This window comes from Cimex lectularius, unplaced genomic scaffold (assembly GCF_000648675.2).
Source record: "Cimex lectularius strain Harlan isolate CLEC.00 unplaced genomic scaffold, Clec_2.1 scaffold212, whole genome shotgun sequence".
NCBI classification, from domain to species: Eukaryota; Metazoa; Arthropoda; class Insecta; order Hemiptera; family Cimicidae; genus Cimex; species Cimex lectularius.
This window is the reverse complement of record NW_019392965.1, coordinates 654959-668243: the sequence shown is the minus strand read 5'-3', so window position 1 is coordinate 668243 and position 13285 is coordinate 654959. Positions and strand designations below refer to the sequence as shown.

The 13285-nt window shown below is 30.2% G+C and overlaps 1 protein-coding gene across 2 annotated transcripts in view; it reads right to left on the bottom strand.

Moving 5' to 3' along the window:
• Positions 1-3417: 3417 nt before the first annotated feature.
• Positions 3418-13285, bottom strand: part of LOC106664739 (protein slit) — a 456738-nt gene continuing 446870 nt past the window's right edge. For both annotated transcript variants that reach the window (XM_014390718.2, XM_014390719.2), the window contains exons 15-32: positions 12109-12259; positions 11893-12039; positions 11734-11805; positions 10860-10931; positions 10627-10790; positions 10424-10556; positions 10194-10337; positions 10052-10123; positions 9917-9988; positions 9675-9838; positions 9290-9503; positions 9088-9227; positions 7809-7978; positions 7543-7750; positions 7241-7475; positions 6273-6496; positions 5931-6215; positions 3418-5800 (exon numbers count right to left, since the gene is read on the bottom strand). In XM_014390718.2, the coding sequence (XP_014246204.1) occupies positions 5574-5800; positions 5931-6215; positions 6273-6496; positions 7241-7475; positions 7543-7750; positions 7809-7978; positions 9088-9227; positions 9290-9503; positions 9675-9838; positions 9917-9988; positions 10052-10123; positions 10194-10337; positions 10424-10556; positions 10627-10790; positions 10860-10931; positions 11734-11805; positions 11893-12039; positions 12109-12259 (2894 nt within the window). In that variant the 3' untranslated portion in view covers positions 3418-5573. The remainder of the gene's footprint in view (positions 5801-5930; positions 6216-6272; positions 6497-7240; positions 7476-7542; positions 7751-7808; positions 7979-9087; positions 9228-9289; positions 9504-9674; positions 9839-9916; positions 9989-10051; positions 10124-10193; positions 10338-10423; positions 10557-10626; positions 10791-10859; positions 10932-11733; positions 11806-11892; positions 12040-12108; positions 12260-13285) is intronic.

The following is a 13285-nucleotide window of genomic DNA, read 5'->3' as shown; positions in this document are numbered from 1 at the left end:
CGGTTAAATAACATGACTTAATTTTTTTTAGATATAAATGTAATTTATTATCATGAAGTAATAAATGTTTTATTAAAAAAATAAATAAAATGTGACAAAATTTATGCATATATTTCATTATTTATCATGTGTTGTTCATATAGACTTGCAACTTAATTTGTATACAAAAAAGGATATTTATATATTCAGTTAATTGTTTAGAAATTTGGGTCTACATTCGCTCCAAATAATAATTTTTTAAGGGTGTTGTTTAATTATTATGTAATGTATGCCATTTCTTTGTAACAGTCCCATTTTTGAAAAGAAATATCTTTTATTTTCAGTAAATAATTCACGATGATGGAATCAGGGTTGTAAATTTGATTTTAAGCAATGAAAGACAGTTAACAAAACATTTATTTTAAACCTGTACCTTTGTTTATATTTTGACAAATATAGAATTTTGTTACTTTTATGTACAGGTTGGTGCATGTTTTTATGTAAGCAGGTGCATTACAAAAAAAATGCACCACCCTGCATGGTAGTAAAAAAGCCTGTTTTTAGAAAATACTGTGAAAAAGTGAGACTTTTTATGATTAAACGCAAGAAGAAATAATTGACTGGAGTGGAAAATGAGAGTAGTAAAACTGGGTCAAGATATTTTTTATAAGAAAATGTGAACTTAGTTTATTACTTTTAGAGGATGCTTCATAAAGATCAAAACTTAGTGAATTTGTTTACTGCAAATATGCAGGGTTTTCTTTGATTTTGTAAATAATTGTATAATGGATATGTATAAAATGGTACACTATTTACTGTTTATTCGGGCCAAAACAGTATTTGTTTTAACTAGAACTATCAACTTCTAATAAATAATTTTCTGACAAACTTAAGAACACTTGACAAAATTTAAATAACTAACTTAAGAACTGGAATTCAAATTTAAAACAACTGCAATAAAATGTTATGAAATTTTAGTTAAATTTTATTATTATAATAACATCCAGCTTGATGTATAAACCGAATTAATGATTAATAATTGCATTTTTTAAACATGAATTAATTTGCAATATTCAATATTATAGTTTATACGAATTTAATGAACTTAAAAATGAAAATGAAACTTGTGTAATCATATATTGCTAAATTAAGCTAATTGCATGAAAAATTTATTATTATTATCATATTTTTATTAGCAAATGGTAATAAATACTCATAAAAACATAAAATCATACTTTTTGTATTCTTTAAAATTTATTCAAATTAAAGTTTAAATTCAAATATTAGAAAAGAACGAGATGAATTTTATAAAACAGTTTTTTTGCTTTCTTAAACTAATTACCTTACTAATTAATTAACTTCTTTGTTTAAAAAAAAAAATTATTATTACATACGCTGTGTTTGTTTCAGAAAAATTGAGGAAATGTTGTTTTAATTAACCATTTATTGTTTACGGTTTAGCTGTGAAAGTCCCTCACACTAAATCATAGAGCAAACACCAACTCTTAACACTTAAAATTTCAATATTTTTGGTTTTTGTCAATATTGGTACTGCATCTTGTCTTATATTATAGCATTGTATTAAAGAAAAAGCAAATTAATATGTTAGAACGAAAATAAAACGTAAAAATAGTGAAGATGTACATACATTTTGTTGAATTGTATATTACCATAAATCATAAAAAAATCTAGTTACTGTAAGAAACAAATATATTTATTTGTATACTAATTGTAATATAATATTATACCTTGTGTTTATGTTTTGTAGAGTATAGTAATAAAGTTGTAATATACGTATTCTTCTATTATTCATAAACGAATACAGTAAATATTACTTTTGTAGTTATTATATTTTTATTGATGTATAATACCTTTCACAGTTCATTTTGGATACAGATCATGGCATGTCGTAAAACAAAAATAACTTTGGTGTAATAACTAACATTTAAATTTTACTCAGAACGTAATTTGCATTAAATGTTTAAAATAAAAATTATTGACACTTTTGAGCAATATGTATACCATAGAAAAGCTCCAGGTTTTTCTATTTTTTTTAAGCTTTTTCTTTAAATATTCATTGCCGTCTCTTCTTTGTTCTTTTTGTAGTAGTTCCCTTGCTTTTATTCTGATTTTGGTGACATGAGTTTTCATTGTCAACTGTCAATTTTATTACCTGAATAGCTAGGAGTCATAGCATTAAAATTTAAGAACAACCGGATACAGTGCCAAGTTAATTATTCTTAAGCACAGTTTCAGTTATGGTTTAACGAAAACGTCAAAATCCTTGAAGCATTAATACTTTGTTATAATTTTCTTAATTCTGGTCTGTATCCTAAATCTGAGTGGAATTACACCTTTCTTTAACTTTCTCGTTACCTGGATATTGAGTTAGGTTAGGGTGGATTGAGTTAAGTTAGGTGAAGTTAGGTTAAGTGGGGTTAAGGTTAGGGTTAGATGTTGGACCTTAGTTAAACCTCAATCAATTCAAAATTATTGACTCTTTTTCCTCGCTAGAAGTCAATTTAGTCTTATTAGCCACTACAAATTTTTTATGTCCTGCCTTCCAGATAACTTTCTATTTCTAGTATTCTTAGATTTTTTCTTTAGGTAACATAACGTAAAGTAATTCCTGTCATGCAGTAGGGCTTAAAGTCCAACTACTTGTTGGGAGTTGCAGATGAGGGTCAAACCACAAGTGTGGCATACACATGAGTCAGATGCTCTAACCACTAAAAATTTTTTTTTTAATAATGCATGCAAATTGAGTAGAGACAAGGTTATTAAATATCTCTTTAACTTAATAAAATAATGCCAAGAATATACACAGGTGTTTAAAAAAATAAGACAAATTTGTACTAGTACTGGCACTAACATGTTTGGGTTTATTTTTGTTCTTTTGGTATAATATTATCTGAACAGTTTTTTCAATTCAAATGCAGAGATGAAAACAAATTTAATAGTTAATACTTTGTTATAAAAAACATTGTTAATTCCCACCATTGTTAACTCTGAAATTTGATGACTCCAACTAAACAAAGCAACATGTTTTAATTTGTTTAAATTTTAAGTTCAGCTTGTGGATCGAGCTTTTCTGAACTGTTTCTTCGACCTTGAGGCCATCACACATACATATATATAATTTGTTAATAATGACTCTTTGAAATAAAAATGTCAATGTTGACAAACCTTTTTAATGTTGTATAAAGTGGTAATAATTAAAATCTATCAGCAAATAACTTTCAAGTAAAAGATTTATTCGCACTGAGAGTTACATTTTGCTTTTTTAATTTTCTTTTATACAAATGCTTGTTCTTATTAAATCTACTAATATTTGTACAAACAAAAATAATTATATTTATATAATATTATATATAATGGTGAAATAGTTTTAACAGAAATATAAAATACTAAAAAAAATATATATATAAATAGTCATTATTCACAATATAAAAACCATTATTTCAAATCGGATTTAAAAAATAATAAATAAGCACAACTTACAGCTTTTTAGAGGCCACTTGTAATTATTTTTGAATGAACAAACTGATTGTATTTCAAAACAGTGATTTTGGCAGCAGATGTATAATGTTCATTGTTTACGTAAATATTTGTATATTATTCATTTATAAATAAAATGCAAAGGTCTATTTACAACTGTTACAATACTTCTTTTAAATTATGTCTAAGCAATAAAATGTATGTGTACATGGTAACAAATCCTAACAAAATTGAAACGTATTTTGCAGTTGATTATTACATAAATTTTCAAATAATGTAAACACTTTCAATACTTGTTTGGTTTTAATACAAAAAGAAAAACTAAAATACTTATAAATTAGTCTTATTAAGTTACAAATGCTATAATGACATTAGAAAGAATACAAATAATTCGACTCAAATAACTCCGTATCTTAAAAAACCCTCCCTCTCTGGGTTGAATAGCCACTTGAACAAATTGTGAAACAGCAAAGAAATCCAACTTATAAAATAGTTAAATTATCTATATACAAAAGAAATAATGCTTTCAGTTAATAATCAACCTTATCAAATAATACTAAGTTTACTATAGTTATTTTGTGGATATCACTTTTCTAAGTGGAAACACACAACTGGATTAAATAAAAATTGTAAACAATTGTGTACAAAAATAATGCACACAGGTCATTGGTAAATTAATATTAAAAAGCATTCAGGTTGAATCAAAATTTTTTAGCTGACTTTAAAGAATTTTGGATTTTATAACTACATAAAACAGTGGTAGTGACACCAGTACTTTGTTTAAAAGGATAATCTCAATGAAAGCAACACAGATTTATATGTCTACTGTAGATTCCAGCTAACAATTGTATTTTATTAGTACTGGGCTCCTACTTTTCTTTTCAATAATATAATTAAAGAAAACATGGAATATCTCTATATCTTATGTTTAACATTGTGTTTTTAAATTTGAATTCGTAAGTTTTTATTCTCATATATTGAATCTCTGTAAAGACACGAGTGTTACAGTAATGATTTTTTTAAAATAATATAATTAGTGCCATTGTTAAGAAAAATTGTTTAAGACACCTAACTTTTAATTCCACTGGTGAGTCTTTATATTTCTTCTTAGCTTACACAAAATTTCAATTAATGTCCACCGAATTGTAAAAGCAAGAATGAATAACATTTTTCAACATATAAAGTTAGAAGAAAAGTTTTCCTGTTTGAATATTGTACAACTCAAAAATTAAAAAAATATCTTAGTAAATGATTATTTAAAAGCAACTGATAATATGTAGGACTGTAGTTTACATATAAAAGAGATTATATGTATTACAATAATCAATCTCCTAAAAACATTTATAAATTTGAATATGACAGTAATACATTAAGTTATTTTAATCATTTTGTATTTAAATATTCCAGGAATAAAGTGTATAACTTATGTTTACATAAAATGCATTAGCGCCACTTTTTATTGTTTAATACCTTTTTGAATTATTTTACTCCATAGTTCCAAAGAAGTTATTTGTAGATCATATACTAATTAATTCTATTGTTGTATACAAGAGTCATTAGAATTTTTATTTCCGGTATTTTATCTCGTATAAACCTTAAGGGAAAGGACATATCACAAGATGTAATGAAAACATTTCTTTAAATTTAAATGTTTAATTCAATTTTTGGATAAAGACAATTAGTATGTGCTTGTTATAATGTAAAATCTAAACTTTGTTCTAAAACATTGGTTTTAAACTTTTCAAATTCTACAACACATATTAGCAAGTTTTGCTGCTCCCTTAAAAGAAGTAACGAGATGATTACATGAGATCTCTATTAATGGATATTAATAGTTTAGTTTATTAAGTAAAACATTTCTACATGTACTAAAAGCCATTTATCGTATGGCTAAACATATTAGAATTAAACAATTTTATGAAAATAATGTATGAACCACACAAAAGAGACCACATGACAATTATAAATAAAGCACTAAAAATAGAAATATTTACAAAATAAAAGAATAAAATATTGGCAGTGGTCCATTTAGGCAATACTGTAGGCATGGTGAGATGTGGCAGAATAATTTGTGTAGAAAGGGAGGGTCCAGGTAGTCAGTAACACTTCTTAGTACAAGCACATTTACGCACAATGTCTATATCTTTAGTGTACCGGGTCCCATTTTGGCAAATGAGTCGCACCTTTCTGCGCTTTGTTTTGCGGACACGGCAACATGAGCCTCCACATCCGCCTTCGCATTTTGCCAATTTGAGAGGTTTCCGAGATCTACATCCATTTTCAACATAAAATTCTCTGGTTTGTTCTTTGCGACAGGTAGGTGCTGAAAAGAAATGCAAATATTAAATCCCATTTTTATTTTATAAAATTTTCCATTATTAAAAACTTAATCATCAATAAACTATTCTGGAATATTTTAAGATCAATAATATTTTATTTCAAATTAAACTCACCTTGTTCGCAATACTTTCCACTCCATCCAGGTAAACATTTGCATATATAATCGGTTGGGTTTTTCGGTACACATTTGCTCCCGTGTTTACAGTTATTTTTCATACATGGATCCTTTTCTTCCACGACATCTTCTTCTTCATCTTCAGGGTCTCGAATTTCACCATCTTCTTCAACCATCTCTTCTTCATCAAGCATTGTTGAGCAACCAGGAGTGACCTTCTGCTGTCTCTCTGCGTTCGTAAAATCGACCAGTTTGTGATTTACCCAGAGCTCTCTCATACAGCCTAAGAAAATAACAATATTAAATGTTGAACAAAGAAACTATAAACTTTCTAACGAACCATTAAAACTTGTGGTATTTCTTAAATGCCATAGAGTAAACGCATTCTGTCCTGCTTCAGATGGCACACCTCCAATGTACAAGGGAGACGTCAGCCGTAAATATTCCTGAGATCCTTCATTCACCATAGATCTGGCTAAACCTCGATCTACCCTTAGAGTGAAATTCTTTTTTATGGCGATAAGTTCTACTATGTGGTACTTCCCATCTGAGACTGTCTCAAAGCTGAAAAGGATTACAAATTTGTTTTACTAAAAATTTCCTTGTGTGTTCTGGTCCTTGATCATCATCAATCATCTGGGTCTAGCTGTTCTTGATGATCAAGAACAATCATATTTAGTTGTTCATTGTTTAATTTCTGACTGGCCAGGATGATAAGGGAAGGTCAAAAACTACATCAATATTTTTTAATGGCTTTATTTTGCCAATATTGGCAAAAGTAAAGAATTGCATTTTTGTATTTTGTTTTTGGGAGAAGGGGAGTGTGAAAAAAAGACCAGGGGGACAGTGGGAATTGATCGACTATGGGGTCTTTGAGCTGAGATTCTGACTTGCTGACCATGCTACTGCTCATTATTTTAGTTGTTACTGTTATCACATCTTCATTTGGCCATTCACGAAATGAAGAATGATCGTAATTATGAAACAAATTGTATGAATTTTTTTGCTGTTGCAAATAATTTTAGAATTAATTCTGTATTTCCTTACTTTAATGTATTCCCTTATTTGTGTGGTTTTTGATATTAATAGGGATATAGTTTTGGGTTGGATTGTGCATGGGTTGGGTTAGGTTAGAAATGGGTAGAGTTAGGGTTAGGGACAGGTTAAGTTAGGTTAGGTGAGGCTAGAAATAGGAAAGGTTACATATCTATGATTCAATATTTTCTAAATTTTAATAAGACACAAATTTGTGTGTAAACATCCATCCATCTTTTAAAAATAATTTTATGAGTTTTTATGTGATCTCACCTATACATAGTGGAAACTGGATAATTGCCCACATCATAGCTGACTCGTATTCTCCCGTTGAAGAGTTCAACAGCCAAATGCTGGGTTTGACCGTCATACAGTAGCACTCCATAATCCTGGGTCGTTGAAAACACCATTGTGACATTTGCTTCTGGTTTAGTTCTAAGTGGCTCCATTTCAACAAATGATGTATTGTACGAGAAACTAAGGCTGGTAAGGTACTCGCACTGTTTGCCTATAGAAAGATTTTTATTATTGGTATTATTTAAACTGATGTATTTGTATTATAGAAAATTATTTACCAGAGTATCCTGGGGCACATTTGCAAATATAATCGTTTGAACCCATTGGCTGGAAGCAAATACCATTTTTACAGTCATGATGTTGGCAAGGAGATGTCTGCGGATAAAGCATGGCAACCATCGGGGCGATCTCACAGAACTTTCCAACAAAATCGTCAGCACACTTACAAGTGTAATTGTTGACAGCATCAATACATGTTGCACCATTCTGTAATATTTCATTGGTAAAGTACAAATGATTGAACTAAGAGTTTATTGAATCTTACTTGGCACATATGGTTTTTACAGTCATCAATGTTAATTGTACAATTGTCACCAGTAAATCCAATAGGACATTCACAAGTGTAGTGAGTAAAATGATCAACACAGCGGGCACCATTTTTACATGGATTAAATTCCTTTGTGCAAAATGGTATTTTCTTCTCGCAATATTCACCTTAAAAATAAGATAATTAATAACAAATGCAGTTCAATTAAATTATGTTGAATGTGTGGTCAGTTAGAGTTAAAATGCTGACAACAGTTTAAAAAGTCAGCTTTCAACTGAAGAATTTTGAAGATTTTCAATAAGGGTCATACTATTTAATAATTTATTAAAGGCCTGAAGATTGACATCACCTGTTTTTAACACTATCAAATGTAAAAATAAATGACTTTCCAACAATAAAGTGAAAATAATTTTCTACAAGAAAAAGAACTTGTGAAAAAAATGAGGGTTTTACATGTCTGCAGGTATGATGAACTTATAATTTGGTCATTAATCATTTTCCTTTGCCTATCTTCTCCAGCTTGATTGATGTGTTTTTAACCATCTTCACATACAGATCATACACTGAAAATGGGGAAATGCCAAAACGTGTCTACAGACCAACCCAGAGAGCCAGAGAGGATAGACAGGCCAAAATGATTGGTAATGATTGACCAAAATACAAAAAAAAATTTTGTTGCCAATAAATCCAGTTCCTTATAAAAAAATGATTAAATTGACATTAACTTATTATTGATTATAAAATCAATATATTTTCATGTAATCAATAGGTATATTAATGAAAAATAAACAAAATTAAAGTTTACTCGTCTCTAACCTAACCCTAACCCAACCTAACCTTACCTCACTTGTTCTAACCTAACCTTAATCCTACCTAACCAATCCTAACCTAACCCAATTGAACCTAATCTAAACTAACCCATGCACAATCCCCAGTCACCATCAATAAAATTAATAATATTATTTAATATGATGCGCTATTTTTCAATTAATAAAAGGAATCAAGAAGGAGTATATATATTAATTCAACAATCCTGAGCCTAACTGAATTTGAGGTGAATAATATAATTTTGTAAAAGACATGATCAAAGTTAAGGTGTAGATTTCAGAAGACTTGTGCATAAACATTTTTTGTCTTTTAACCTGAATCCTATTCAAGCAACATCCAATGAAAATTTATTATCCTAATGTTTTCCTAATCCGTCATTTGAATTTAATTATTAAAGGGTTTATGCAAAAATATATCTATAAATGTATAGATAAAAAACGTTCAATACCCATAAATCCTGACTGGCATTTGCATTCATACGCTTGAACTAAATCAATACATGTTGCGTTGTTTTCGCATTTATTTTGTATGCAATCATCGATGTTGTTTTCACAACGTGCTCCTGTGAAACCGGGTGAACAGTCACAGCTAAAAATACAAAAAACAAAATTTTAATTGAACAATCATGTACAAACTGTATTAATTCATACCTGAATCGACCTTCTTCCAAAACTCTGCAAGTGCCTTGATTCCTACAAGGATTCCCATAACATGCATCGATCATATATTGGCAAAGATTGCCGTGATATCCCGGAGAGCATCTACATTTGTACTGTCTTTCGGGTAAAGGTTCACAGACTCCATTGACACAAGGGAAGTTGAAACAGGCATTACACTTAGCTAATATGTCATTTCGAACACGTCCTATGATAAAAATATACAATATAGTTAAATATTGATGAAAAACACTTTAATAAAACAAATACAAATAAAAGTAAACAGCAGTATTTTACTGAGTTTCATATGTCTTAACAATTTCATCTGCCATGGTATTTATTATGCCAAAAATAATCTTCACTTAATAATATTAATTACCTTTGCACTGAAATTGTGATGAAGGTGTTGTAAGGAGGGTTTTATCTTTTAAATTAGCTGGTTCTGCACAGCGGGCGATTCCTGGTTCAACATAATCTCTTTTGACCCATTCGGCTAACCACCGTAAACTACAGTCACAGTAAAGTGGATTTGATCCTAGAGCACTGAAAGTGTAATTTAAAATTTTATATGTTATGGCTTATAGTTTTATGAAGGAAATTAATAAATAATTTTCAAATTACAGGTGAGTTATTGCATGAAGATCTGAGAACGCTCCATCAGGGATCATTGAAATCAAGTTGCCATGCAAAGATCTATTAAAGTTAGAACAATTATTAATCTGAATTTAAATAGAAACAAACGATCTAATTACTTACATGATGCGTAACATTTTCAAGCCTGCTAAACCATCACGCTCAATACATTGTATTTTGTTATAACTTATAATTCTGAAAAAAATATGATACTTAAGTATTTTCCAGATCCATTTAATAGTGAACACATACATTTTGTACTTACAATGTTGATAAGTTTGTTAAATTCACAAACGTGAAGTTGGATAGAACCATCAATTGATTGTTGCTCAGGTCGAGTCTTGTGAGATATTTCAAATGGTTGATTCTATCAGCTTGTATCATAGATATTTCATTAACATCCAAATATCTAGACAAAAACCACATCGTTTTAACTTTTATTTAACTGGGATATTATTGAGAATTCTTAGAAAGATATGTCATGTGTAGGCTTACAGTTCAGATGTTTCTGGAGGGATGCCTCTTGGAATCTCAGTTAGTTTAGCCTTGCTGCATCGCACCACTGTTCCAGCACAGGTGCACTTAGGTGGACAATAATTGTCTCCTAAACATCCTTGATCATTATCACCTACAATCAAAATTTTACACTGAGTAAACATTCTTTAAAATTATTCAAATATAATAAATAATAAACATACTTGTACATTTGAATTCATACTGGGGTATTTCATGAATCAAAACATTATTTAACCTTGCTGGAAAAGCACAGCGTGGACTTCCGGCTAAAAGCTCTTTTCTTTTAAGCCACTCAGAGAACCACCCTAAGTGGCAATTGCAAACAAACGGATTTGACAGTAAATTCCTATTAAACAATGCATTTAAAAATCTTTGATAATAAATTAAATGTATACAATAATGTAAAATGGCTTACAAAGTTTGAAGGGATGTTAAAGAATCGAATGATCCTGGCATCACACAGCTAATTTTGTTGTCAAAAAGCGATCTATAAATAAAAGCTAAAATTAGTATCTCGATAAAAACAATATCAACCTTTAATTTTTTAAATTTTGTATTAAAAAATCAGGGATAAGGCCAAGTTGAATTGACAATTCCGAGATAGAAGAGACTGGTTGAAAAGCTCGTCCCAATATTAACTCAGAAATTCATTATTTTGGAATTATAAATTTCATTAATGTAAATAGATGTTCATTTAAAAACACACAATACACCCTAAACACTAACTTAGACTTAGCCTTCCCTTCCCTAACCCTAACCGTACTTAACCATGTCTAACCTAACCTAAAACAAACTAACCTAATCTAAACCAACCCATACCCAGTTCCCGGTTAGCTTGGTAGATGTTTTTATTTGTCCTGATAAAAAGGTTATATTCCTCAAAAGCTTGACTAAGGAACTGAGTGTTTTTCTTTTCTATCAATTCCCATTTCTCAACCCTAAAACCTAACCCAACTTAACTTAACCTTACTCGTCTTAACCTAACCCTACCTAACCATGCCTAACCCAGCCTAACCTAATGTAAACCAATCCATGCACAATCCATTGTAAGTTTCGATAAAATTAATCTAATAATAATATCTTCGACGATATGCTATTTTTCAATTAATACAAGGAATCAAGAAAGAAAATAAAAATAATTCAATGATCTTGAGCCTAACTGAATTTGAGGTGAACAGGTGACTTGTAATTCTGAGCCATGTAAGAACTGGTTTCTTATTATATTAAAGATAATTTTATTCTTAGCTGATCAAATTAAGTAAACTCGCTATTCTTCAACAGATACTTACAGTATTTTCAGATTGTTAAGACCAATGAACATCTTGTTGTGAATCTCTCCAATTTTATTTTCAGCTAACAGTCTGCAATAATGCATAACAATTAAATTATGATTTAAAAATATTTAAAATTTTTTTACTTAATAAAATTATGTAAAAATAAATCCTTACAGTTCTGTGAGCTTCTGGCACCCTTCGAAAGAATTGCCTTCAACTCCAGTAATGTGGTTCCGTCTCAAATCCAACTTCATCAAATTAGGCAAACGACCGAATAAACCATCTGATTTAATTTTTCCTATTTCATTGTCGCTTAAAATCCTAAAAAGAAATGATATTTTTAAAAAAAATTTAAGTCGATAATTAACGAAATTTTGAATCAATACTTACAGTTCGGTTGTGTACATGGGTATGTCCTTTGGTACTTCTTTCAGCCCACGACCAGAACAATCGACTAAAGTTCCATCACATGTGCAACCGCTAGGACAGTCGGTGTCGATTAAACAGTCACCGGCATGCCTCGTTCGAAACTCTTCGACACCTGATTGTAAATAAATTAAATTGAGTTGAGACTGTTTTGTACCCCACTCCCTAATTAGACATGCAGGTTATCATAAGAAATAATAGAAGGAAACTAAAGAGGATATATCTGGTGAAAAAAAAGCAGGATAATTTATGCAGTAAACTTTGTAAAAATAGTTTTAAAAGCAGAGCCAAGTGCATAGAATAGTAAAAGAGCAACATATTGTATTTGGTTTTATAATGGATGATAATTTTTATTAAAATATAGACCATTGCCAAATATTTTGTATTATATTCAAGTTTACACTATAAGCGAATCTAAATGGAGGGATTGAACAGTTTAAAAAAAAAAATTATGTTCGAAAACTATAGAGCTAGAAGCAACTTTATTGCCTTTATGAATTTTATATTATAAGATATAAAAGTGCAGAAGTAATCCAATATTACACTCCTATCTCAATATTTTCACTTTCCTTGCTAGGGAGAAAATTATGAGGTTATTGGTGCTTTAGGCCTACTGGAGGATTGTTGGAAAGGGTTCAGGATGAGTTATAAATTTTATGATGGACTTCTTGTGGTTTTGAGGGCAAATGGGACTTGAAGGTCTATGGGAATGTTGGATAAGGAGTAGAGAGCTAAGGCAATGGTTCTAAGGATTTTAGACTGAAGTAACTTGATTTATTGGTGGTTGCAATGCTTGATTAAACTCCACAGTTTAATTCAGTATGTTCAGATTGGTTGTAGTGATTTTTGTTCTGCTGTGAAAGATCTGTTGTCAAGTAATATTTTGAGTCGAGTTAGGGAGGCTTTTGCTGATATAAAGCTGCAAATATCCAACTAATTGATAAAATCTAATATCCCATCCCCTCAACTCTTGTTTCCTTTGCTAGTTCCCCATGTTGGCGGTGTGGTGCGGCTGACTTCTGGCGACGCCCGTGCGGGGCCTCGGGTGCTGGTCGGTCTTGGGCTGGATTGAGGGGTGCCTCCCCGGACTCGGAGGTCAAGGAATCTCCAGCGAGCTTAGAGGAGGTGTCGATGGTGACTA